This window comes from Hydra vulgaris, chromosome 02 (genome assembly GCF_038396675.1).
Source record: "Hydra vulgaris chromosome 02, alternate assembly HydraT2T_AEP".
Lineage (NCBI taxonomy): Eukaryota > Metazoa > Cnidaria > Hydrozoa > Anthoathecata > Hydridae > Hydra > Hydra vulgaris.
The window spans coordinates 32,526,834-32,554,192 of NC_088921.1; the positions used below are offsets into that span (position 1 = coordinate 32,526,834).

The 27,359-nt window shown below is 28.5% G+C and overlaps 1 protein-coding gene across 3 annotated transcripts in view; it reads right to left on the bottom strand.

Moving 5' to 3' along the window:
* The window catches only part of LOC100211798 (patatin-like phospholipase domain-containing protein 7), a 111,124-nt gene that overhangs the window by 73,340 nt on the left and 10,425 nt on the right, over positions 1 to 27,359 (bottom strand). For all 3 annotated transcript variants that reach the window (XM_065790630.1, XM_065790629.1, XM_065790632.1), the window contains exons 3-8: positions 26,715 to 26,784; positions 25,586 to 25,683; positions 25,395 to 25,504; positions 21,920 to 22,004; positions 21,023 to 21,081; positions 20,796 to 20,895 (exon numbers count right to left, since the gene is read on the bottom strand). In XM_065790630.1, coding sequence (XP_065646702.1) covers positions 20,796 to 20,895; positions 21,023 to 21,081; positions 21,920 to 22,004; positions 25,395 to 25,504; positions 25,586 to 25,683; positions 26,715 to 26,784 — 522 coding nt within the window. The remainder of the gene's footprint in view (positions 1 to 20,795; positions 20,896 to 21,022; positions 21,082 to 21,919; positions 22,005 to 25,394; positions 25,505 to 25,585; positions 25,684 to 26,714; positions 26,785 to 27,359) is intronic.

Sequence of the window (27,359 nt, forward strand, 5' to 3'; positions counted from 1 at the left end):
TAGAAAATACTAAAAATAATTGCCACCACAATCACCACAATCACCAGATCTTAATCCGATCGAGTTGTTGTGGGAAGAACTTGATAGGAATGTGCGAGAAGAACAGCCATCTTCTGTGAAAGACCTTTGGCACATATTGCAAGTAAAATGGGACGCAATACAACCTCAAAAACTGTCTAAATTGATTGATTGTTGCTGAGGATCTGTACAGCTGTAATACAGAATAAAGGTGGTTATTTTGACAAATCAAAAATTTAATCAAAATGCTAGTTAAAATTAGAAATTATTGATTAAAAAGGTATAATAATATTTAGTTTTTGTAAACATATTAATTAAATTATAAACTAGACTTCAAAAAGTTTGTTTATTCACTTATTTCTAAAAATTCCTAACCTGCCTCAAACTCTTTGTTGGGAGTGATATATGTATATGTATATGTATATATATATCTATATATCTATATATATATATATATATATATATATATATATATATATATATATATATATATATATATATATATATATATATATATATATATATATATATATATATATATATATATATATATATATATATATATATATATATATATATATATACATTTAGAATGTTTTATTAATTACTTTTTTATTGTTTTATTTCTTTTATTATTCAATTTTATTTACTTTATTTTGCTTTTTTATTTTTGTTTTACATCAACTGCCTATCTAGAGATAGATGCAGCTGAGTGTACATAGATCAACTGACTGAAGCGCAAGAAGTGTGCATATTTTGATCATTTAACTAATCTTTTTGTAAATGTTAGCTTTATTTATATTATACAACATTAAGAAATAAGTACAGAGTTCAAACTCTATAACACCCCTGGAAGTACTTTTCGTGTCATGGTTCATCTTTTCCGAGTTGAAAATAAAAGAAATACAACGACAATTTAAAAAAAAAAAGACTAATTGAAAATTTGCATTAAAAAATGTAAAAAAAAAACAAGAAATTGCAAAAAAAAACTAAAAACTTTTTTTGAAAAAAGCTGATCATGATTGTGCCATGCTCTTCCACCACTGCAAAACATCAGTTTCCTTTAATACAAATGGATGACAGATGTTTTTGTAGTTCTACTAAAATGTCAAAAAAAAAATTATTTTGGTCTGAAACTAAGACCATTCTGAGTAATAATAGTCAGAGCTTGGTAAAAGAAAAAGCAACAGGTACCTTACAACAACCTTTGAATTTTGCATAAGTGCCTTGAACTCAAAATAAATATCTTAGAATAGTTTGGAAAACTTGTTTAAACTTTGAGTTACAATAGAGTGGAAAAAGTTGCATAATAATATAAGTATTATTTATGCTAACTTTAAATAAAAATATTTAACTTCAGTTACTACAAAGGGCTTATTATATATATATATATATATATATATATATATATATATATATATATATATATATATATATATATATATATATATATATATATATGTATATATATATATATATATATAAATTAGTAAAAAACACTTATCTAACTTTTATCTTCGACTTGAAGTTTCACCATTGCTGGATCATCAGGAAGAGTTACTAAATCTCAAAAAAAATTCAATTTATAGAAAAAAATATTTTACAGGAAGTTATAAATTATTATAAAAAATTTTTAATTACTATATTTTTTTGTTAACGGGAAGTTACAGAAAGTAATTATGAAATAATTTTCTTTGGAATGGGGATAGTTTAATTTGGTCATTTGTTTTTATAATTTTTTAAGAGGGATTTATTTTTGTGCCTACATTTAGAAATTAATTCAGATTTTTTATTTAATAAATTTTCTTGATTTAAATGAGTAATTATTTCAAATTTTTCTTGCAAACATAGCATACATTTTTTGGAAATGTTATTATAGGCAGGGGCAGATTTTACTTACTCTCTCAAAAATATCCCGATCCCAGATAAAAAAAGTTATACTATTTCATTAATAGACAAAGTAGAACACTTTATTAAAAGAATTCGTTGGAAAGCCCATTTTTTCTTAGAATCTGAAAAAAATAAAAACCCTTTAATTGAAAAAAAACAGAATGAAAATTATGGATTCAAAACAAAAAACGCCCCACCATTTATTTCTGGAGATACCTCATTCAGAATGGAATAAATGCTTTGAAAATTGGTTTAAGCGCATGCAAAAGTGTATCGATCATTGTGGCAAGTACTTCGAAAAACAATAAAAATATATTCGCAGCTTAACTATTTTTTTTTGTTCCTATTCCTGAAATATAAATAGTGAACCTCATATATATATAAGTTAGAGGGGCACTGGTTCCCAATAAAGCATGAGATCAAAAAAATGAGAAACAGAAACTATTTTTTTAAATTTATTTATTCTTTTTTAAATTCTGAATCACTCCCATCAGGGCTGCAAGCAACCACTTTTAAGTTGGGAGTTACTAGAAAAAAAGAATAGAGTTATAGAGCAAGGAAACGATTGAAAGAAGACTTGAAAAATTATGACCATGATTAAAGTCACCAATAACAATAGTATTGGCAGAAAGGTAAAGAGGGCATGGTCAATTTGAACGGAAATTACATCTAAAAAAGTGCAGTTTTGGGAAGGAGAATGGTAAAAAAAAAAAGATAATAGAGTAATAAAGGTGATAGAGTAAAGAGGTGCTGAGCGGAACCACATAAAGGAATGGTCAAAGGATTTGAACCTGATTTCACAACAAATAGGTGAATTGATGTGTATGTATACCCCCAAGCCAACCATGTGACTATTGGAGTCTTTGCAAACCAAATGATAGTACCCATCAACACTGAGATCTGAAGGAATAGCAGAATTTAATTAGTCTCACTAATAGTAAGCAAGTCTGGTGAACTTTGCAATAGGTAAGATTCAACTAATGGAAGGCTGCTTCGCAGACCACAAATTTTTGTAAAAGATATTAAAATAGTTAGGTGGTGGGGATGTTTTTATATGTTTAATATTTTAGGTTACTTTTGGCATGATTAAACAGTGCTTGAAATAACTGCCGGACATCTGACATTGTCAGATTGCACTTGTCCAGTAAAAAACGGCATCTATCAGTCATTTTGCCCTACCCATAATTTCTATGCATTTATTTTATATACATTTTAGTTGTTCCAAAATTATTAATAAACTAAGAAGTGTATGTAAACTTCGTTTTTTGAATTTTTTATTTTTTATACAAAACAGAAAATTAAGTTGAACACACAGTTACGTTAATAAAATACGCCATTTTTTTAAGTTAATTCATTTTTTAAAAGACGCCTAAGCATTAAACTATTTTGAGATAAGCAGCCCGGTTTATATAATTTATATTAATTTAAATTTATATTTCAGTTTTTATTTTATTTTTGTCAGATAGTTTTTATAAATTTCAAACGAACATTTTAGATTTTAAAACCCCTTTTAAATTTATTTTATAAAAACTTTAACATAATAGTTTTTAAATGCTTATAGAAACCAGTACTTTTTATTACACTATTAAATTTGAGTTATGTTACGTAAGGTTTGTTTTTGCGCTAAATTTTTTCACTGTTGAAAATGTGTTTATAAAAGTAACCATAAAAAAAACATAATTATATAAATATAATTACATATAATATTCTTTGAAAATTTAAATAAAATGGGTTTATTGTAAACAACCATTAGAATTAATTTGCTACTTTTTTTGATGAAGTAATAAGTAAACATAATAATTTATGTACTTAATATATTTATAATAATTTACAAACTTCGCATAGTATAGTATTTTTTAAAAAACGCAATATAAATATATTTTCATTTTCAAATTTTAGTTTTTAAGTCTGGATTTTTCTTTTTCATTATGATTTACTTTTTTTAGAAAAGTTATCTTTTAAATTTTCTTTTTATTTTCAGCATATTTTTGAAACGCCTTAATTTGTCAAAACAAACTGCAGTAGTCAAGTTACGATACTTTAAGTGCGGTCAGGAATGCGTTCGATTGCATTTCTTTAGGTTTTATCAGACATGTCTGCCAAACATCTATCAGACAAATTGTCCAGAGCAAAAAAGGTTCGTCATTTCAAGCCCTGATTTAAGTTTAAAGAGAACTTGACTCATTCATAGATAGAGCACAGCCTCCTAAGCAATGAGCTATAAAATTGTTTCAATTCTGGCCTCAGAACCATTAAACTGAGTTTAAGAGCTTTACCCTCATTAGGAGATGACAGGAAAAGTTTCATAGTCACTATCAAGGAGGCACAAGAAACCTCTGAGTTGAGTGAAAATGATCTAGCATTCATCATCCTAGGCTGGAAACAATATTACACAGGTTTACATCTATGCTAACCTAATAGATGAAGAAGTGCTGAGAGGCTTGTTAGCAGAATTGTTCTGCTTACCTCTAAAGTCTTTGCCTAGGAGGCCTACAAGACAATAGCTGGATACAGTTAACATCTGCTCAAGATGAGTATTTTATCAAGACACCACCTCTAGTTTTTACTCAACCAAAAGCCCCAAGGCAGGGGGTTTTTAAGCTAGAGTATGCTTCTCCTAGCCTTTTCCTTAAAAAGCACAACCTACAAGGCAGCAGGGCATGTGTCAGGTAGTACTGGGTTACATGATACTAGTAGAAGGGTGATGGTGATGATCCTGAACCTGGAGTAATTAAAAGGAGCTACTTCCTGCAAATAGTACCTTAAAACATTAGGCATGATATTTTGGAAAAGCATTAGGAAAAATACTACATCTATCAAAATACTAGAGATTAAGGTGAGCGTAGATTTAATAGTTGGAGTAACTAGTTAGTTAATAAGTTCACACTGCATCAAAACACTTTTAAACAAAACATATAATCATAACACAAACATGCATGAAGTAACTTACGGGTGATTAAACAGCACGTCAGAGGTTCAGATAGAACACAAACATACATAAAAAAAAAAACAGACAGAACACAAACATAATATAGTAACTTACTGGTGAGTCAACAGCACCAGAGGTTTAGACAGAACACAAACATACATATAAAGTAGATTATAGGTGAGCTAAAACAGTAACTATGGAACCTCTAACTATATAAGACAAACACAAAAATTAAGACTAAAAAAAAAAATTAATATATCTTAATATTAATAAGCTAATTTATTAGTAGTTTATAGTAGTTATTAGTCGCCTTATTTCATTTTAAAGTAGTTTCTAGGCTTTTCAATATTTGGTTCTATATTCTACGCGGCCTTTCGACCAAAGTCTGCAAGCAAATTAGAGCTGATATATTTTTAGTTTCAAGAAGAATTAATGTTGTTCATTGTTTAAAAACTAAAATAAAAATTTAAATAATCGTTTATTTGTTGTTGTTTTTTTTATTTTTTTTTATTTTTATAGCCTATTTTCTTTTTTTAGAAGAAGTTATAACTAAAATGAATGGTAATATAGTTTTTTTAGTAAAATGTTTCTTTTTTAGTAAAGTGTTTCAGTTTCGTCTTTAATCTTTTTAGAACAGTTTAAACATGTATTGTTTTATTTTTTAGAGCAGTTAGAAGAAGCAGAAGGTCTTTTTAGTAAGTTCAATTCATTTTATTATTTATAGATTAAGATTATTGTTTTGCAGAAGGATTAATGAGAATAAAATTTTTTTCACAACCCTGAATGTGCTACATAGGTTAGAAATCATGACATATGGATCAACAGCAATATGCTGTTGATGCATATGTCAAAATTGAAGGCCAGTGCCTTGCTTTCATCAGAAATAACCAAAACAAACTGAGAAGCGAGCAGTATGATGCCTTACATAAAAATGTAAACAACTTTGGAACTGATCATAATGTTAGACAAGGGCATGTAGTGGTTTTGCCATCAACTTATGTAGGATGTCCTCGAGCTTTAAAAGAAAACTTTGAAGATGCTATGGCTATAATTAAAAAATATGGTAAACCAGATTTTTTTATTACTTTTACCTGCAACCCAAAATGGCGTGAGATAACTGAAAATTTGTATCCAGGTCAGACTGCTAATGATAGATCTGACTTAATTACTCGAGTATTTAAACTCAAATTAAATAATCTCCTAAATGATATTTTTAAGCATGGTGCATTAGGGAAAGTTGTAACCCATGTTCAAGTTATCGAATTTCAAAAGTGTTGTTTGCCACATGTTCATATTTTATTTCATTTTGCAAATGATGATAAGCTTGAGACAGTACAGGATATCAAGAATTTAATATTTGCAGAAATTCCAGATCTGATTGTAAATCCTCAACTTATGACATTGTTAAAACTTGCATGATTCATGGTCCATGAGGTATATTGAATCCAAATTCCCCCTGCATGAAAGATGGAGTATGCAGCAAAAAATATCCTAAAGAATTTAATGCCAACACAGTAGCAATTCATAATGGTTATCCGTATTACAGGCATCATGACAATGGCTTGGTTATCAATATTAAAGGCAGCAATGTAGATAACCGTTGGGTTGTACCTTACAATCTGTGGTTATCAATGAGATATCAAGCCCATATTAATGTTGAAGCTTGCATGTGTGTAAAGGCTATTAAATATTTGTACAAGTACTTATACAAGGGGCACGACTGCCCAAATGTTTTAACAAATGAACAAATTAATCAGGATGAAGTAAACACTTTTTTTAGATTGTTTTTATGTCAGTGCACCTGAAGCATTGTGGCAAATATTTGAGTATCCCATTAGTCAAATGCCAAGCACTATAATCCGCCTTAAAGTTCATCTTCCTGAGAATCAGATAATATTTTAGAGAAAGAGCAGAAGAAGTGGCTTTAGATCATGCTGCTCAATGTGATACACATCTTATGGCATGGTTTAAGTTAAATTCCGAAAATGAAGAAGCCTGTCGTTATTCATATGCAGAGATTCTTTATCACTTTGTTTTTGATGATAAACGTTGTAAATAAAAGGTTAGACAAAGGGGTGGTAATAAGGTGATAGTAAGAATCTATAAAGTTAATCAAACCGGAGAACTGTTTTTTCTTAGACTGTTACTTTTGCATGCAAAAGGAGAAACATCTTGGGAGGATGTGCGTACTGTTAATGGTATTGTTCTTAAAACGTTTCATGAAGCATGTGTTTTAAAAGGTTTGTTGCAAGATGACACTAAATGGCAGAATACTCTTTCTGAGGCAGTTTTAACCCATATGCCTAAGCAAACTAGACAGTTGTTTTCAATTATTTTGACCTTTAGTGAACCTGAAAATGATTTACATCTCTGGAATACAAACAAAGCATTTATAATGGAAGATTTTATTCACCGCTCAGTCCCACTTCTAATAGCTGAACAAGCCACCCTTTGAAAAGATCATTAATCAAAGTGGTAAAACGCTGGCTGATTACAACCTACCTGCTATAGACTTTATAGGCTTTAACCTAGAAAATTTTGATAAAAATGTTCAACAATCTATTGACGAAGCCAATCGAATGAGATCATTGCTCAATGTCAATCAATTAGATGTGTGTAATGCTATCCTTGCTGCACTGAATGAGCAACCAAGTGTAGAGAATCAACATTCTAGATTGTTTTTCATGGATGGACCAGCTGGTAGTGGAAAAACTTTTATAATTATTTGATTGCTGAAACCATAAGTTTTAAATCTGCTACAACTGCATGGACTGGCATAGCAGCAACTCTTCTTAAAAATGGATCTACATTGCATGGCTTATTCAAACTTCCTGTCCCAATATTGGATAACTGCACATGTAACGTAACTTCTAACTCTATACATGGACTTTTTTTTGAGACAAGTAAATTTGTTTTTGCTTGATGAAACATCCATGATACCTAAACATACCTTAAATACAATTGATAGGTTGTTAAAAGATGTTTGCAACAACAACTTTCCGTTCGAAGGAAAACTCATTCTTTTTGGTGGCGACTTTAGGCAAATACTGCCTGTTGTTGAAATAGGACAACCAGCTGAAATTGTAGACTCATGTATAAAATGTTCTTTACAGTGGCAATGGGTGCAGAAGTTTGCATTAACTAAAAATATGAGAGTACATGATGGAGAAGGAGAGTTTTCCCAACGGCTATTAAAACTTGGTAGTGGAACAAAACCTGTCAAAGAAGAGGATCCTTTTAAAGGATGCATTGAAATACCTCGTCAGTGCATTATTAGAGAAAATGACTCTATTGTTCATAAGATCGGAGATGCTGAACAAAATGATTTTCTAAACGTGTCATTTTAACACCCACTAACGTGGATTCATTATTAATTAATGAAGAAGTGCTTGAATGTCTACCATGTGAGGTCAAAATTTATTTAAAGCGCTGATCAAATTGAGACTGATGAACTTAATGAAAAAAATAACTTCCCTATTGAGATTTGAACAGCTTAACTCCTTCAGGTATGCCTCCTCATTGTTTAAAATTGAAAATTGGTTGTGTAATTATGCTCCTTAGAAATTTAGATCTCAAAGCTAAGTTATGCAATGGCACTCGAATGAAAGTTTGTGCTCTTCAAAATAATTATATTGATGCAGAGGTTTTGACAGGTGTTTCTGGTGGTAAATGAGTATTTGTTCCTCGAATTCAGTTGGCTCTATCAAATTCTAATTTACCTTTTGTTCTGAAACGTTATCAGTTTCCTTTCAGATTGGCATATTCAATGACAATTAATAAAAGTCAAGGTCAAACATTTGACAAAGTTGGTAAATATCTAAAAAAAAACATGTTTTTCTCATGGGCAACTATATGTTGCCTGTTCAAGAACTAGAGCATTTAACAGTTTGTTTTTCAAAATTGATAAACATCCCATTCAAGGTATGGTAGGTGAAAAATGTTATACAAATAATGTTATATTTTCTAATGTTCTTAATTTATAGTCTTTAGATTTTTCACATTCAAATGTTTGCAAGCACAAGCTGTATGATGTACTTTTTATTTATCAATCGTACTCTTTTTTTAACATTAATTGTACTTTTTATTTATCAATTGTACCCTTTTTTTTAACATTTAAACATTAATGGTTACAAATATTCCAAAAGTTGCATTAACAAAATAGCATAAATTTTGAATGATTTATTAGATGATTTCCAAAAATGTTTTATTTACAAATATACTTAATTTATAAATGAATATTGTTTTAATATTCAACACCTAATTTTTTTTTATAAAAAAATGTTGAAAATACAACTAGTTTTTGTTACTTTGCCTACTGTTATAACTGCTTTTAAATAGTTATTAGTGTTATAACCCATAGCCAAATGTGTAGAGCTAGGTCGTTAAATTAGCCAAGCAAATGTTGTGTCTTGCAGTGTGTTGAGCTAGACTGTTATGCTAGCTGGCTATTATTTATAACTAAAAATCAAATTCAAGAAAGAAAAAAAAGTAGCGTAAAGCAAGATTGTTAACAAGCCATGATGTCATGATGCCTGTAATACGGATAACCATTATGAATTGCTACTGTGTTGGCGATGTGTTAACTTTGCCAAGAGGTTTAGTTAGCAGAGGAGTGAGACAGCATTTAATACCAAAAGGTGTTAGGGATCGTCCATAAGTTATGTAACCCAAACTTATACAATAAATTAAACAAAAAAGTTCAAAAGTTTTCTCTCGCAGAGTTTTAATTTAAATAAAAAATTTAATTAGTGTATTAAATTTAATGAAAATTGCCGCATAAAAGAGCTTAATATCTCCTACTTCTGTTTTTTAAATATATTTTTTGTTGTGTAATTTATGGATGATCCCTTTTAATCATTCACTAAAAGCCAAGATTACATTTGATATTACTCTAGTACAATTGTTTATATCTCATATTCAATTTTTTTTTTATCTTTAGTGATATTAATAATTTTGCTCTTTGAATGAGATTAGTTAAACGAGTTGGCTTTTCATTAAAGATACTGGTTTTAAAATTGAACACTATAACCAAAATGCTCACAAAATTAAGTAGTTTTTAAAAATCTGTTTTTTATTTTGTCCTTTTAATATATGTTTAATCATCGTCTCTATCGGTAATAAATATTTTTAATTATTTTAATATGGTTTTCTTTACAATAGGCTATGCTTAGCTCCTCGGTCCTGTAGATAGCAGCTGTTATGACTAATTTTGAAAAGTGCCTTCAACGTTAATTGATTTTTGTTACATATTTAACTATATATCATGTAAATAAACTTGTTTTTTAAAAAAAAATGAACACAAGTTTAAATATATACTTTTTACAACTGTTTTATATGGTTCTAACACCTGTTTTATAATTTTTTCAGCTCATTAGGCTGGGTGAATAAAAAAAGCAATTGCTTTTACTCAGCACTTTAAGACTAATTGCTCAGCCTTATGTGAATACATTTTTTATCGATTTTACTCGAATTTGTATTCACGTAAAGCTCAACAATAACTTCAAAAATGTCAAGTAAAAGTAATTGCTTTTTTTATTAACCTGACCTATACAAAAATTAATGAAAAGTTTCAAATAAAACTAATTATTTTAATGCAAAGTTAAGACAAAAAAAAATTAGAAACAACTCTGCTAAAAGCAAAATTAAGAGGAAAAAAAGGGAAAATATATTCCGGAATAATATAAGAATGAATGATCTATGCATATAACTCAATTCATATTTTAACATATCTACTTTGTTGTGATTTGCACATTCAATGTTCAAACATTGCAAAATAAATGGTTAACTGTATCTTTAATGAAGCTAAGAGTTATGTTTAACTAAGAAGTCAAGAAAAATAAAAGTGAGCAGAACTAAAAAAAAAAAAAAAAATTTATATTTCATTTGAGAAAATAAATAAAAACTAATTGTTATTAATGATTTATTTACTAATAACCCATATTACGGGTTGCTTACTGCTAGTATAAATATATTACTATAGGCATGACATTAAAAAGTACTGATGACAGGAAGTAAACTCCTTCCAGCCTTTGCTAAGAAAGCCAATCCCACAAGGCAGCAGGACAGGGAATAGGTTGCAATAGGCTACATGTTACCAGTACCATGTTATCATGAAGACCATGCATTTGACCTGACTTTGATTTTTATGGGTTTACTTCTATGTTTATATATTTTAAAAACAAAATAAAAAACAAGATTTTGATGGACAAATTCTTTTCTTACATACTAAAAAAAAATGTTACAAGAAGAAACTTAAGACAAATAAAATAATAACATTTGACAAAATATAAGACTATTTTTGCAATCAGTAGTTTTTGTAAACTTCTTGATCCTACATGACATTAAATGCCACCTGTTGTTTTAAATGTCTTTAGAGTATATTTGAAGCGATTCTCTAAGACATTTAATTCTCTTGCTATTTCTCTATTACTGATCACTTAGCAATTCTTCCTACCTATTATCTGCTATTTTGTTGCTTCGCTTACTCAACCCATTTCTATGTATATTTACTTTTAGGTCTTATCAAAATACTTTAAAAGCCTTTAAACATAACTAAACTGGTCATCATAAGTAATTTTATCCGACCTTTTATAGGAAATTGTGAAACAAACATATAAACTTTATGTTTGTTGGCCAATATATTTCTTGTATTCCTTTGAAAAAAATAAATTATTTGAAAAAAATGCAGAGAAATAATTTTCCTGTTGTTCAAAAAAAATTAATTCTTTAGAAATTTTGGGTGGTTTTTTACAATATTTAAAAAAAGAAAATGAACTCAATTTTTACTGCACCTTTTTTTTTTGAAAGCATTGTGTATATATATATATATATATATATATATATATATATATATATATATATATATATATATATATATATATATATATATATATATATATATATATATATATATATATATATATATATATATATATATATATATATATATATATATATATATATATATATATATATATATATATATATATATATATATATATATATATATATACACACACACACACACACACACACACACACACACACACAGTTGCCTTTAGTATGAATGATATATAACCAAACCTTAATCTCACTAATTAAATCCAGTTTTATAAAAATAAACCAACTTTCCTTTGTAATCAAATCTTTCAATTGAGTGTTTCATTAAAAACAACAACCATTGGCTTTGCGAAGTTTATAACTTTAATTTCAGGCACTTTATGCTAAAGTAAATTTTTTTAAATGTCTGATTTAGTTTGCAAATCAAGACATGAATCAGCTGAAACCATAATAACTGTTTAAGGAGACAAGCACCAAGACGAGATTGCACACTTTTCAGCAGCACGTTACCTGTCTTTAAGTTCCATTCTTTTTGTATAATTTGTTGAAAGCTCTAAAGTCATTTAAAACAGAAAGCTTAGCAAGACTAGACTTTAAAAACATGGGTGCATGGAAAATTTCGATTATAAAACACATCTTAGAAACATTTTCGTTTTGTTGTTCACGTAGATAATCAATTACTGGTGATGTAATTTCAGGAACTAGGTAATATATGGAATCTGCCATAAAAGGAGCTGCATGACAGGCGCCGGATAAAATTTAAAATCTTTTAACTTCAGTTAAAAGATTTTAAATTTTTTTTGTTAAAACCATAATTGTTACATCCAATCTACCTATATTTTTGGCAGTAGTGTCAGTACAAACTGCAAAAATTTGGTCCAGTACTTCAAAATACTCCAACAGATTTTGTACAACTAAAACCTGATAAAGTGCTTTTCCAGTAATATTTTGTACAACTCCTAGAAGAAGATCATCTTTATGCTCAAATTCTAGGCTTGTAACAGAAACAGCAATTCGATCACGGTTAATTTTCTGCTTCAATTTTACTTCAATGTGGCTATCTACTTTGCCATCAAAATGGAGAACAAGTTTTTTACCTCTTAATTCATCTCTATAGTTTTCTCGTATTTCAATACTTTTGTGTGCCATAGTTTCATAGCGCTTCTGTCTTACAGTCTCTCTATTTAATTTTATTTCTACTCCTAAGTAGTTCATTACACAGGCAATAAACATTGTTTGACCTCTGTAACTGATTCCTTTTCTTACACTTAAAGGTGTTGTTGCTGGTATAAGGCTATCTCTGATAATAACGTTATAATGATCAATAATAGCAGTTGCATGTGTTGGTTTTTCTTTATTTGCTTTAAGTATTTGGATTTCATTAGAACTGTCTTTACTCTGCTTTGAACTCATATCTTTAGAATCTATATAAAATATAAACTATAAAAAAGTTTTTTTATAAAAGCTTATTAAAGATATAAACAATAATACAGCAAATGAATACCTTCTAAACATAAACTTGCTTTTTTGCAATTGGGTTTCACTTCCAAGCCATAACCAGCTGAAAGACATTTATCAACTTCAAGGCATACAGTGATATTTTCTTAATTTTCAATTATGTGTTCACAAGTACTATCTGCCACCATTTTCTTCCTACATTCTTCATACCTTGTGTATCTCTCCATTCTCCTTTCAACTCTTGCTTCTAATTCCTTATCTCAAATCTGACTAATGAACTGAACTCTTTCATTTCTCTGATCTTCAATAAATGAAAGATCTTCCATTATAGCCTTTTTGCTTCTAGGCATATCAATACTCTGACAGATCAGTTCTTTTATGCTTGCTTTGCCAATATCAAAAAGACCTTCCATTATACTCTAAAAAAATTACATATATAATAAAATGCTCTACATATCAAATCTAAGTATATTATATCATTATACAAATCCACATAGTACAAAATAATGTTAAAAAGTTTTTACTTTAAACTCTATAATTTTTTGTTCTTTGCTTTCTATCTTCCAAGTCAGTTTTTGTTGTTGTACCATAAGCTACCATTTTTTGCGAAATTTTACAAACTTGTCAATAACTGTTGATTCAGAAATTAAATAGTTGCCAAATCCGTAAAGTTTTCAAACTGTTCCATTGGTAGCTGATAAGGTGGCAATGCAGAAATAGGATAAAAGAATTGTTTTATGTTTTATTTTTTTTTGCTTTTCCCATCCTGATCTGTAAATGCAATATTTAATTAGTTTTCTAAAATTAAAAAAATGAGCAGGAAATATTAATTTTATTAGTTGATAACAAAGTTGCTTTTACTTTTTGTTAATATTAAGCTCAATTATTCATGACAAAGAATAATTGAAGTTAATATTAACAAAAAGTAAAAACAAATAGAAAAAATGACAAATATCTTGAAATCAATTTTTATATAAAGCATTTATAGTGGTCAAAAACAATTTTTTAAGACCTTTTTGAATTCGCATTGAGATGGAGAACAGCTTAAAATGTAGTGGTAATTTTAAATTTTTTTTTTTTTTAAACTGTCACCCTTTTATATATATATATATATATATATATATATATATATATATATATATATATATATATATATATATATATATATATATATATATATATATATATATATATATAGATCTATAGTTTGTTGTCTTTGGGAAGAGCGGAAGGAAAAAAGTGATTCTTACGCCAACATATACGTCACTTTTAATTACTTTTGACTTTCGTCCAACATTTGCGTGTTGGACGAAAGTAAAAACCATTAATTTAATTACAAATAAATCGTTTTTTAAAAAAACCACAAAAACGCAAATTTAATTGACCAGAATGTTTTAAAAACATTCTGAATGTTTTTAACAATATAAACAATGTTTTTATTTTTATTTTTTTTAATAAAATGTTTTTATTTTTAATTTTTTTAATAAAATGTTTTTATTTTTATTTTTTTTTACTGTAAATCATGCGCGGAGTGTTGCTACATCGACTATCTTATAGCCTGACTCGCAAGGGAGTGCTGCTACATCGACTGACAAATAGCCTGACTCGCAAGGGAGTGCTGCTACATCGACTGACAAATAGCCTGACCCGCAAGGGAGTGCTGCTACATCTACTATCTTTTAGCCTGACCCGCAAGGGAGTGTTACTTTTTGTCAACAAAATATGGAAAAAACTTTCGGACAACATCTACGGGTTGTATATATATATATATATATATATATATATATATATATATATATATATATATATATATATATATATATATATATACACATATATATATATATATATATACATATATATATATATATATATACATATGTATATATATATACATATATATACTTATATATATATATATATATATATATATATATATATATATATATATATATATATATATATATATATACATATATATATGTATTTATATATATATATAGTTTGACATTTACCATTTGCAGTAACAAAAAGGCTCTTTACAAATCTTTATATTTAAAAGTGACAAAATTAAGTACACTTTAAGTAAAAACTATTAAATTTAATTGAGGAAACTAATTAAATTTAATTGAGGAAACTAATTAAATTTAATTGTTTTTAAAAAAATACAACTTAACAGACAGTAATATTTTTTTAACTTTTCAATAAAATAAAAAATCTAAATGTTTTTATTTTTATTGTTTTACTGTTTACATCGAATGACAAATACGAAGAATATGACAAATAGAACATGCGAAGAGTGCTGCTAGATTGACAGATAAATAGGTAGAACATCCAAGGAGTATTGCTACACCAACTGATAAATAGGTAAAACATGAGAAGAGTGCTGCTAAATCAACTGACAAATAGGTAGAACATGCAAAGAGTGCTGCAACACCGACTGAGAGTTTTAAGTGGAATTTTAATACACAAAACAACCACATCAAATTAAGAAAAATGTTTAACCATCAAAGAGGTGTGTTACTTTGAACCTTAAAATGCTTAAAAAAACCTATATTTTGTTATATAAAAAAAAAGACCACGCGGAATTTCTCAACAGAGACTTTGAGGTTGCTAAAAATGTGGTTGACTTTATTTAAAATATCGCGATTAGTTTTACTTTACTTTGTCCAATAGCACACTGGCTGGTAATAATACATACTATTTAAATGATCAAAATTTCACACCAGACTTTGATTATTATTATGATATTGCAAAAGTTAAAAAAAATAACTTTTATGGATGGCAATTTCGCCAAAAGGGGTCCACCAATTTACAAGCAATCTATTTGAAACCAAGAGATTTATTTAAAAGAGTATTTTAAAAAAGCATTTGCAACCTTTTACTAAAAAATATTATAGTGGCACCAAGTACATCTTTTGGCCTGATTTGGCAACATTTCACTATGCTAATTCAGTAACAACTTGGTTAAAAACCCAGAAGATACCATTTGCTTAAAAAAGGATAATTCAGCAAATTTGCCAGAAGCTTGTGCTATAGAGGACTTTTGAGCAATGCTTAAGCTGGATGTGTACTAGAGATGGGAAACGAACCGAACCCGAACCGAACGAACCGAACTAGAACCTTATCTACGACAGAACCGAACCGAACCCGAACTTTAAAACTGTTGTGAACGAACCGAATCAAACCAACTGTTCTTGCCCTAACCAAGCTAAATAGAGGCTTGAAAAAGTGAAAATTTCGCAATTCGCACATCACTACAATACATAACATGCTACATTACCTAATGTGTAACATACATAACATAATTCATTACCTAATGTATAACATACCATGAGTTTAGAATTATTTTGTTCTATCTCTCATATTAAGTGTTGGAAGAAAATGAGTTAGTAATTTTAGTAATTAATAATTACTTTTAAAATATATTTTAATTTTTAAATTTCTTCTAAATAATTTGTTTAAATCAAAATTATTTAAAGCATAAGTTATTATTTCTTTAAAAACTAGCTAAAATTTTAAGTAATTTTAACTTTTAGAAAAAATGAAAAATTTTCTCCCAATGTTTAAAATGGGAAATAGAACAAAATAATTCTAACCTCGCGATAAGTCTACAATTCATAACATTACCAACCAAAATGGAAATGTTGTTTCTAAACATTTGCAATACTGAGGTGTTGTTAATGTTCTGAGTTTTTATTCATATCTTAGTAATTAATGATTGCAATAATTACATAATATTGTAGTAATAATGAGTAACAGTAAATTAACTTGTAAATGGACTAAAAAGTGTTGGAGAAATTGATAACAGACGGAGCGGCTCGCTTAGTACCTGCATCATGGACAAAGAGTGAATGCTGGACACGCTTCCGTTGCGTTGAAGTTGGGGATGAGGTTTGTAGCTATACTTACTGCATATAAAATTATTTAGTTTTATAAATATTTCAATAAATCAATAATCACCTGCATCTCTCAGGCATTGCATATTGCACACAATGCCAAACTGAGCAGCCTTCAGGTTTGATAATTAATTGAATATCAAATGCTAAATAGAGTCAATTGACCTTAGTTATAATACACTTTATTTGATTTTTGTATAACTGTGAGTAATCATGTTATGATCAACAGGTTGTCAAGGAGTTTGCCGTTTGTAAGCAGTGTGGATTATGGTTGTCAGTGCCAATTGGTCATACTACAACTTTACAAAGACATAATACATCACACATCAATAAGATCAGTTCAGAACCTGGACAATTAAAAACGACAAGCTTTTTACCTAAAAAGACAGAGGTTAATAAATATAGTTTGCGGATCTTGCTTTTTCCTATTTACTGTTTTAACTTTTCACTTGCTACCATTGATAGCAAAATATATTTGTTACAAGTTGTTAGCAATATTTTAGAAATACAATGTTTTTTGTAGTACAAAAAAAAAAGACCATTATGTATTGCTATGTGTTTAATGTCTATTGTTTATTGCTTTATACTTTACAGGTTCCTAAACACATTTGTGAATATGCTCAACGTGCAGCCCATTACATGATTGCAAAAGACATTCAGCCATTCTCGTGTGTTCAGGATGATGGGTTCCGTCACTTTGCTCAAACAATGATTGATATTGGATCGAAGTATGGATCAGTAAAACTTGAGGATATTATGTGTGATCGAACAAAGCTGTCTAAGACACTACTACCAAAGTAGTACAACGAGTGTGTTCGAAAGTAGTCTACAACAAATACAAATCTTACAAATCTACAACGAATACAAATCTTACAAAGTAGTCTACAACGAATGTGTTCGAAAGCTGAAAGACGAACTTGCTGGGGTTACTCATATCGCAATAACAACTGATCACTGGACCGATGACATTCTAAAATACTCTTATCAAAATTTTACAGCACATTACATTAACAGCAGTTATTGCCTTATAAGTAAGTGTGTTGGATTGTTTGAGTTTAGTGAGTCTAAGACTGGCATTGCCGTAAAAGCAAAGACAACTGAAATACTTAAAAAACTTTTCCCTCAGACTATAAAAAGTGACAATTTGGTATTTGTGACTGATAATGGGAGTAATATGAAGTCGGCTTATCGCAACGATGTTAGACTTAGTTGTGCAGGTCATAATCTTAATTTAGCTGTTGAAAAAGCTTTGAAATCCCCTGGTGCTAATTTAGTTCATGAAATGATCAAGACTTCATAGGAAATGGTGGGCTACTTTAAACATAGTGGGAAAAACCAGGAACTAAATCACACTCATAAACAGGATGTTGCGATTCGTTGGAACAGTCAATTTTTTCTTTTGCAATCACTGTCATGCCAGTTAGATCATGTCAAGTCAATTCTTGCTGATTCAAAGCAGTTTGACAAACTTGAGCAACTAAACAACGTTAATGAAAAATTGTTGCATGACGTCATAGAATTTTTGCATCTCTTTCACAAGGCTACTGTACAATTGTCACATGACAATGTGCCGACGTCCCCTGATGTATGGCCAATGCTTTTTTATCTTCGATCAGTCTGTAAGATCAATAGTTCAGACAGCGACAGTATGCGTGATTTGAAGGCAGTTTTTCTGTCCAGTTTGAATGAAAAGTATGTTATTCATCCTTTGCACAAGCTATCAACACTTATTGTTCCTTCTTACAAATACTTGTCTTTTGTCAACACAGACGATCGCAATTTTGTTTATTCAGAAATGTGTAGTATGGTGGACAAAATTATTTCTTCTTCACCAAATCAGGTGATACGAAAGGACTCAGGCAATACAGATATAGACAGCTTTTGTGAATGCAGTCATTCAGATCAGCTGCCTCCTGCAAAGAAGAATAAAGCTGATCTTGAATCGTATGATTTGCTGGCAGACTTAAAAACAGTTGCCATTCCATTGTCTAACGCCGACAGTAATGACACAAGACATGAACTTGACAAATACTTGGCACTGCCCGTGACAGCATGCGATGCATTGCAATTCTGGAAAGAGAATGACCGTGAACATAAGCTTCCGACGATGGCATTGATTGGTAGAAAGTTGTTGCCTATTCCTGCTACAAGTACTGCCAGTGAAAGAGTGTTTTCAGTGTGTGGGGTGACAATGAGTGAGCACAGGGCTCGCCTAAACCCAGAAACATTGGAAATGCTGATATTTCTCAAATACAACATGCAGCCCTGATTACTAGACTGACAGTAGGCTACTTAAGCTACCGTTATCTGTGTTCAGAAAGTTACTGCTTTAATGTTTTGTGCACTTTAACTGCAGCTATTAGCAACTGCATTGTTTTTTGAACTTTTGAAGTTGCAGTATAAAAGCATTGCAAATTATTATTATTCAAGTTATTTGCAATGCTTTAACTACTTAATATTACTTTAATTTATTTGTGTTTTATCATTGTGGATGTAAAGCTTTGTAACTAATAAAAAAACAGTTGTGTTGATACCGAACCGAACCCGAACTGTGCTTAAGACCGAACTGAACCGAACTCGAACATTAGATATAACCGAACCGGACCGGACCCGAACTTTAAAAAAAGGATTCGATTCCCATCTCTAATGTGTACAAGGATATATGGTCTACAAATGATATATCAAGCCTATAAAAAAGTAGATTTTGACTATATTTTTTTATTATAATATTTTGTTATAAAATGTTTATTATTATTTAAATTTTCATAAAAACTTGCTTTATTTGTGACCCGACAAGACATACTTTTGAAAAATTTTTAATTTTAATGTATATATATAAATATATATATATATATATAAATATATATACATATATGTATATATGTATATATGTATATATATATATATATATATATATATATATATATATATATATATACATATACATATATATATATATATATATAAATATATATATATATATATATATTTTTTTATATATATATATATATATATATATATATATATATATATATATATATATATATATATTAGTGTGTTTCATATATTATCAATTTTTGAAATTAAACTCGCGATTCGATTTATAAATTGACCATTTATATGAAAATAAGTTTGAACAAAAAAAAGTATGTTTGAACAATTTTTAGGGTCCCCGCCAGTTCGATATTGGGCAAAAATGTTGGGTGTTTTAAACGCCTGGCGGGGACCTTAAAATTTATCCTATAAAATTTTTTATTCTTTTAAATAATATATGTTGGATTGGATATTAATTACATAAAAGGAGCATGTTGAAAAAATTAAGATACGCCTCCGAGTTATTAATATTTACAAAAACCTATTTTATAACTCGGTGGCGTATTTTATAACTCGGAGGCGTATTTTATAACTCGGAGGCGTATCTTAATTTTTTCAACATGCTCCTTTTATGTAATTAATATCCAATCCAACATATATTATTTAAAAGAATAAAAAATTTTATAGGATAAATTTTAAGGTCCCCGCCAGGCGTTTAAAACACCCAACATTTTTGCCCAAAATCGAACTGGCGGGGACCCTAAAAATTGTACAAACATACTTTTTTTTGTTCAAACTTATTTTCATATAAATGGTCAATTTATAAATCGATTCGCGAGTTTAATTTCAAAAATTGATAAAATATGAAACACCCTAATATATATATGTATATATATATATATATATATGTATATATATATGTTTATAATTTAAAAACACACTGGTACCTGTCCTGGTTTAAATATAATTTTTCCAGCAGAAGCAGTCATAGAAACAACATGCTTGCATAATGCAAAAAACAAAGGCTTTTCAAAGTTTCCAAATATGCTAAACAAAATTTATTCAAATTTTTTTGTATAAATTGAAAGATGAAAAAAAATTTAAAAAAATTTTCAGTATACTTTTTAGTATATTCATAACTTACTGTACATTCTTTACCATACACATAACTTACCGTACACTCTTTAGCATGTACATAACTTCTGCAGGTAAATGAGTTTCATTTCCAGTTGACTACAAATACACAAAGAAACAAAAATAACCAATAAAAACAAAATATTACATACCATATGCATTAATTAGACCAGTTTTAAAATAAATACATATTTTCAAATTAAAATTGTTAATTTTTTTTTGTTTGTTTTTTTATGGTTCTTAATTGCAAGGGTAGATGTAGCTTTTGATCTCAATGATTGATTGTATACAAAATTCTAATTTACTAAGCAGTAAATTTTCAAAGGAAAAATAAAAATTATTTTAGAACTTGTAATGTAACAAGATATCTAAACTATGCAAATATCTAAACTATGCAAAAACGGCTTAGTAAACAAAATTTGTACAAACAGGATGTAACTCAAAAATTTGCACAGCTACAAACAATAAATGCTTTGATAATTATAATAACTATTAAATAACTGCTTTTGGATTCTGTTAATAAAGGAATAATAAAGAAATAATTTTTTTCTTATAAAAAATGTCTGGATTTAAGTACTCATTTCAAAAATTAAAGCTCACGAAATATTTAATAACTATATCAACCTCAATCTTTAGTAGCGATATGTAAATATACTATATTTATTATATATTTATTATTTTTATTAATATTTATTATAATTAATTATATGTACAATAATATATTTACTTAAAATAAAAAACTTTTATAGTGTAAAATTTTTTGACATTAAAGTTTTTAATACAAAATGCTTATTCTGCAAATTGCGCGGCCATTAAAAAATCTTAACTTTAACTAAAATGTGAAAACCCTTGATTCAACCTGATCTTCACCTATAGGCAATACATTCAAATTCTAAAATAATTTGATAAATACACAACAACAACAAAATTTAAATACCTCTGAAAGATCTGCTTCTAATAATGCAGCTGGAGGCTCTCTTATTTTTCTTTCATAATCAACAGAGTTGAATTGTAAGAAATTGCTAAAACATAGTTATATAGATATATTAGTAAATATGAGAATTAGTTTAATTTTATTAACTAAATTATATAAATTATATAAATTATGCTAACTCTATCTAAAAAAAACTCATTCCATCAATAGATTTATTGATGAGCTCAACATTACTCAATGAATTAGAAACACTCTGTATCTTTGTGTTTGAAGTTTGTAAATGAAAAATTAAAAACATTTGATTTATTCTGTCATTTGTCAATTTTTAGTACATAATATTAACAGGTACCATAATAAAAACCAAGTGTAAAACCATTTAAATTAAAACGTCTTATTTTAAAAAACTTGCCAGTGAACTTACTTATAATTTCAAGAAGTGTTTAGAAAATTTAAAAAAAATGATTTTTGGATTAACTTTATAAAAGAAAAGAGTCAAACTAATCCTCACAGATACTCAGAAAACTAAAAGATATTTGCAAATTGGGAGCACCACAATTTTTTGACAAAAAAATTTTTGAGAATTCTCTTTTCTGACAAGAAAATGTTTGATCTCAATGGCATGTTGTTAAGACTATTAAGTCTAGGCTTTAAAGCGTTCTGAAGCAGATCAGAATAACCTCATTAAACAAAAACAGAAGTTTCAAACAAAGGCAACTTCTTTGGTTAAATTGGATAATAGCACAGTAAATTGTCTTTTCTTGTGGCTCCTTCCTGCAATCCACTAACTTCCTGTGAGCATGGAAATAATGTATTTGGAGGTAATCAGATGTTCCAGCTAGTTGGTGTCAAATCTAATTAGAAAAGAAGTTGTACTGAAAAATTGTAAGAGTTAGACCAAGAGACTGTACCATTTAATAGAAAATAGTAGAGATTGTTTACATTAATAAACAAACTGTCTTTCATAAACAATTAAATTGAGAAGTTTCCGGCCTTGAAACAATTAACTATTATGAGGAACAATTTTTGTGTTAAAAAAATGTTAAAAAAAAGTTTGAGATAAATTTTTTGATTAAAACTAAATAACAATAAAAACTAGACTAGAAGAGTAATAAAAACTTTTCATTTTAGCCGAAGCTCGAAGCTCGAAGCTCACTTTCTCTCTTTTACTCACTTTCTCTCTTTTACTCACTTTCTCTCTTTTACTCACTTTCTCTCTTTTACTCACTTTCTCTCTTTTACTCACTTTCTCTCTTTTACTCACTTTCTCTCTTTTACTCACTTTCTCTCTTTTACTCTTTATCTCAGAGTGATTTTTAACATATCAATCAATAGGCTTGATAATTTATTTCATGCACATTTAATTTGTAACAATTTCAGTAGTTGGGCTTATATAGAAACAGACTTTTTTTAAACTGGTTTTTGAATTCCAAATATCAAAAAAACCCAGTTTTAACTGATTTTGAGTTTTCTTTTTTTCCTATTTAAAAATTGAATAGAGAGAAATATTTAATTAAATTAATAGAAATTATCACAAAAAAAATAACCACTGGACTTTTATGTAACTTGAAGTGGGATATATATATATATATATATATATATATATATATATATATATATATATATATATATATATATATATATATATATATATATATATATATATATACCAGGTCTATAAGCATGAAATGAGCATCGAGTTATGAACGGGCCTTAATTTTTTTTTAATTTTGTTGCTATGACATCTGTCAAACATATTTAGTAAACATCAATTCATTGTATAAACAACATCATATTTTTTAATCGTATTAAAAATGTCGAATTTTATACTAGAAAATGATGATTTGCGGAAAGCACTAATTTTTTGTTTTCATTTGAAGAAAAGTGCTGCAGAATCGCATCGAATGCTTGTCAAAGCTTATGGTGATCATGCTCTATCGGAAGCAACATGCAAAAGATGGTTTCAACGGTTCAGAGATAATGATTTTGATGTGCGAAATGAAGAACGTGGAAGACCACCAAAAAAGTTTGAAGACACAGAATTGCAAGCAATACTGGATGAAGATGACACTTTAAGTCAAAAACAAATGGCAGGAATGTTAAATGTTTCACAACCAGCAATTTCTGACTGTTTAAAAGCTATGGGAAAGATCCAAAAGTGCGGGAAATGGGTTATAGGCAGACGGAAGAGCGAAAAACCACATGTGAAATGTTGCTGCTACAACACGAAAGGAAGTCAGTATTGTATTGAATTGTGACTGGTGATGAAAAATGGATTTATTTTAAGAATCCCAAACAAGAAAGATCATGGGTTAAATCCAGGAGAAGCATCAACATTGACTGCAAAGCCTGATCGGTTCAGAAAAAAAGACAATGTTCTGTGACCAGAAGGAAGTGGTGTATCATGAACTTCTAAAACCTGGCAAAATTGTTGATATGCAACGCTACCGACAACAAATGATCAATTTGAACCATGCATTGATCGAAAAATGACCAGAATGGGCCAGAAGACATGGAAAGGTAATTTTGTTGCATGATAATGCTCAGAGTCATACAGCAAAAATGGTCAAGGAAGCAATAACATCACTTGGCTGGGAAGAGTTACCTCACCTTAATGGCAAATACTTTGAATAAAATATTTTTTTACTTTTCCATTTGAAAATAGTGTTTTATTTTTAAAAAAAAAACGCTCATATATATGTTTAGAACCCATGAATTGGCTGTTGAAGAGATAAAAAAAATGATAACTCAAAAGTTTCAACCAGTAAAGGTGTTCAGACACATTTTTAATTAAAAATCCAAAAAAATATTAAGTTAAAGTTGAATTCATACAGAAATAATAAGTGTAATAATTGAGATAATTCAAAAACCTAAAAGTTACAAAATGATAACAAAAAAGTGAGCAATAATTCAACATGCCAAAAATGAAATCAAACAGAACTTTACCAAAGTATTGAATAGTGTCAATGTCAAGCCATTGGATGAAAAATTTTCTAAAGAAGGCAATAACAACCTAACAACACAGTCACAACAATCCCTAACAAAAATGGTTTTGTTTGAACCTAAGAATATTAAGAAATAAAAAATTTATTTGTAAGATGTTTTAAATTTTTAGTTATTTCATTTTTAACTCAATTATTTCTTTTTTATTTTTAGGGCACCTAAAATTAAAAAAATATTAAAAAAAAAACTAAAAAAGAGACTCTTTCAAACAATATTTTAAAGTCTTTAACATATGAGAAAACTGTAACAACAAACATTTTTATTTTAAAGCTTAATTATTTATTCATTAGTTTTTCAACTAAATTTTTAAGATTCGCATAAATATATACTGGTATTGACGTGATCGATACTGGTATTGGAAAAATTCAAATACCAAAAACCAGTGCTAGAATTTTCAGGTAAAACAGAAACTCTACCTGCAATCAAAAATCAAGTTTTTCTTAACTTTTATATACTAGTTTAAAGAATATGTGATCACCTAGCCAGCATTCTTAAATTTGAGTTAGATCTTCGCTTAAGCCGCCTTTTGCCAACAGATTTCCCTTCCTGTTCAGCACCAGGAAGCACATCTTCTTTGAATTGTTTAACCTTGAAAAAACAAGTTCATCATCATAACCACCACCATCATAATTAAAAAACTATAACTAATAAAGTTAATTTAAAAAATACCTTTCGAAGCATTTTTGTCGTATAAAATCTAATGCGATCTCTTTTGCGAAAACGTGCTTTTACTTCATTATTACTTAATGCAGGGTCACTCTGTCTGGCTAAAGAAAAATTATTTTTACAATGTATTGCATTTATATCAAAAGAAAAATTATCTTGAGTATGTATGTTTATTTAGTATGTATTGCATTTATATCAAAAACTTTGTGATTAAAATAATTGGTGACTGTTTAAAAAATTGTTTAAATAATTAATTTTATAAATAGGGTTCATAGATACACAGTGTCATAGTAAAAGTTAGTGGGTGTCTTAATATTGAAACTTATTTACATTGCTTTTAAAAAAAAGTAAATTATAAAGTACTTTAGTTTATTCTATTTGGAGATTTTTTACTAAATCTTGAAAACAAAACAATTTCAGTTTTAAGTTTTTATTAGAGCAACTTGTTTTTAATAAATGTCTGAATAATTTTTAAATTTATTCATCTTCCTTATATTACATCTGATTAGGATTAATTTTGATTTTAAAATAAAAACAAATGTGAGGAAAAGTGATTGAATGTTCTGGTAGGTTTCAGAATGTTCCATATTCTTTCTCATGAACAAGCCTGAATATTCTGGACCTTCCTTAAATATTATGGAACCTTTTCGTTTATGCAATTTAATAAAACATTCTAGAGTATTTTTAAAACCTGTTTAAACTTTACAGAATGTTCTGCATCTTTCCCTCCTTCCTTTTGAAACCTTCCAACTTTATACAACAACTTTTATATTAAAAATGAAAACAATTTTTTTTTGGTTATTTAAGAGCATATAATATGTGCACTATCATATCCTTAGGTGCCTCAGTGGGACCTTAGAGATGAAGAAATCTCAGAGGTGAGGTGACTTTAGAGGTGAGCTAGAAATATAAAATTTCACACTAATCATCACAGGGATAATATCTATTAGAAAATTTTCAGTGATCAAGTTTCTGAGTAATTTTATATTTGAACTCTTATATACATATTATGATTATCTTAGCTATAAAAATGAACACCAATTGCAAAATTTTGCATTTGCGCTCAAATTTTCTGGTTCACTGCATTAAAGTCTAAATTTCAATTAATAAAAATATCATGTAAATATAATACCTTTTTTTTTTCTTGCAACCACAAACAAAATAACTAAGAGTGTAAGCAAGATACCAAGGTAACATAAAATCTAAACAAACAAAATAACTATAAATGCGTATCATAATTAAAAATCATAAGTTATATTAACTGTTTCAATTCCAAAAAACTTTTTATTTTTAAGGTGTCTAACGCGAACCAATGCTTAGACCCTATCAACGGGCTTTTTTAAAAATTAAATATTTCTATTTCTTTATTTCCATTTCTTCATTTCAAAAAGTCTCAAAAATCCTTTAACCACACACGACTAAGAATAATAAGAAAATGAAATTAATAAATTTTTTGCATGAATAAAATAAATATTGGTTAATCAATCATTGACATTGATTAGACTAAGTGTTTCCAAGTAACTAATGATTTACAGCAGTATGAACAACATGACATAAAAAACAATACTTGTTTCTCCGCGCTCCGCTTAACTTGTTTCTCCGCGCAGCGGCCTTGTTCGTCAAGGTTCGTGTTTTGGAGCTATAGAGTTGAGAGAGGGTTATTAACCACTAATAAGTAGCCTCCTCATCTGTAGTGGCCTTCTCGGCCTTGAGGAGGTGAATAAAAAAAAAAATACTCTTGAATCAAAACAAAACTCAAATTCAATTCAAAAGAAAC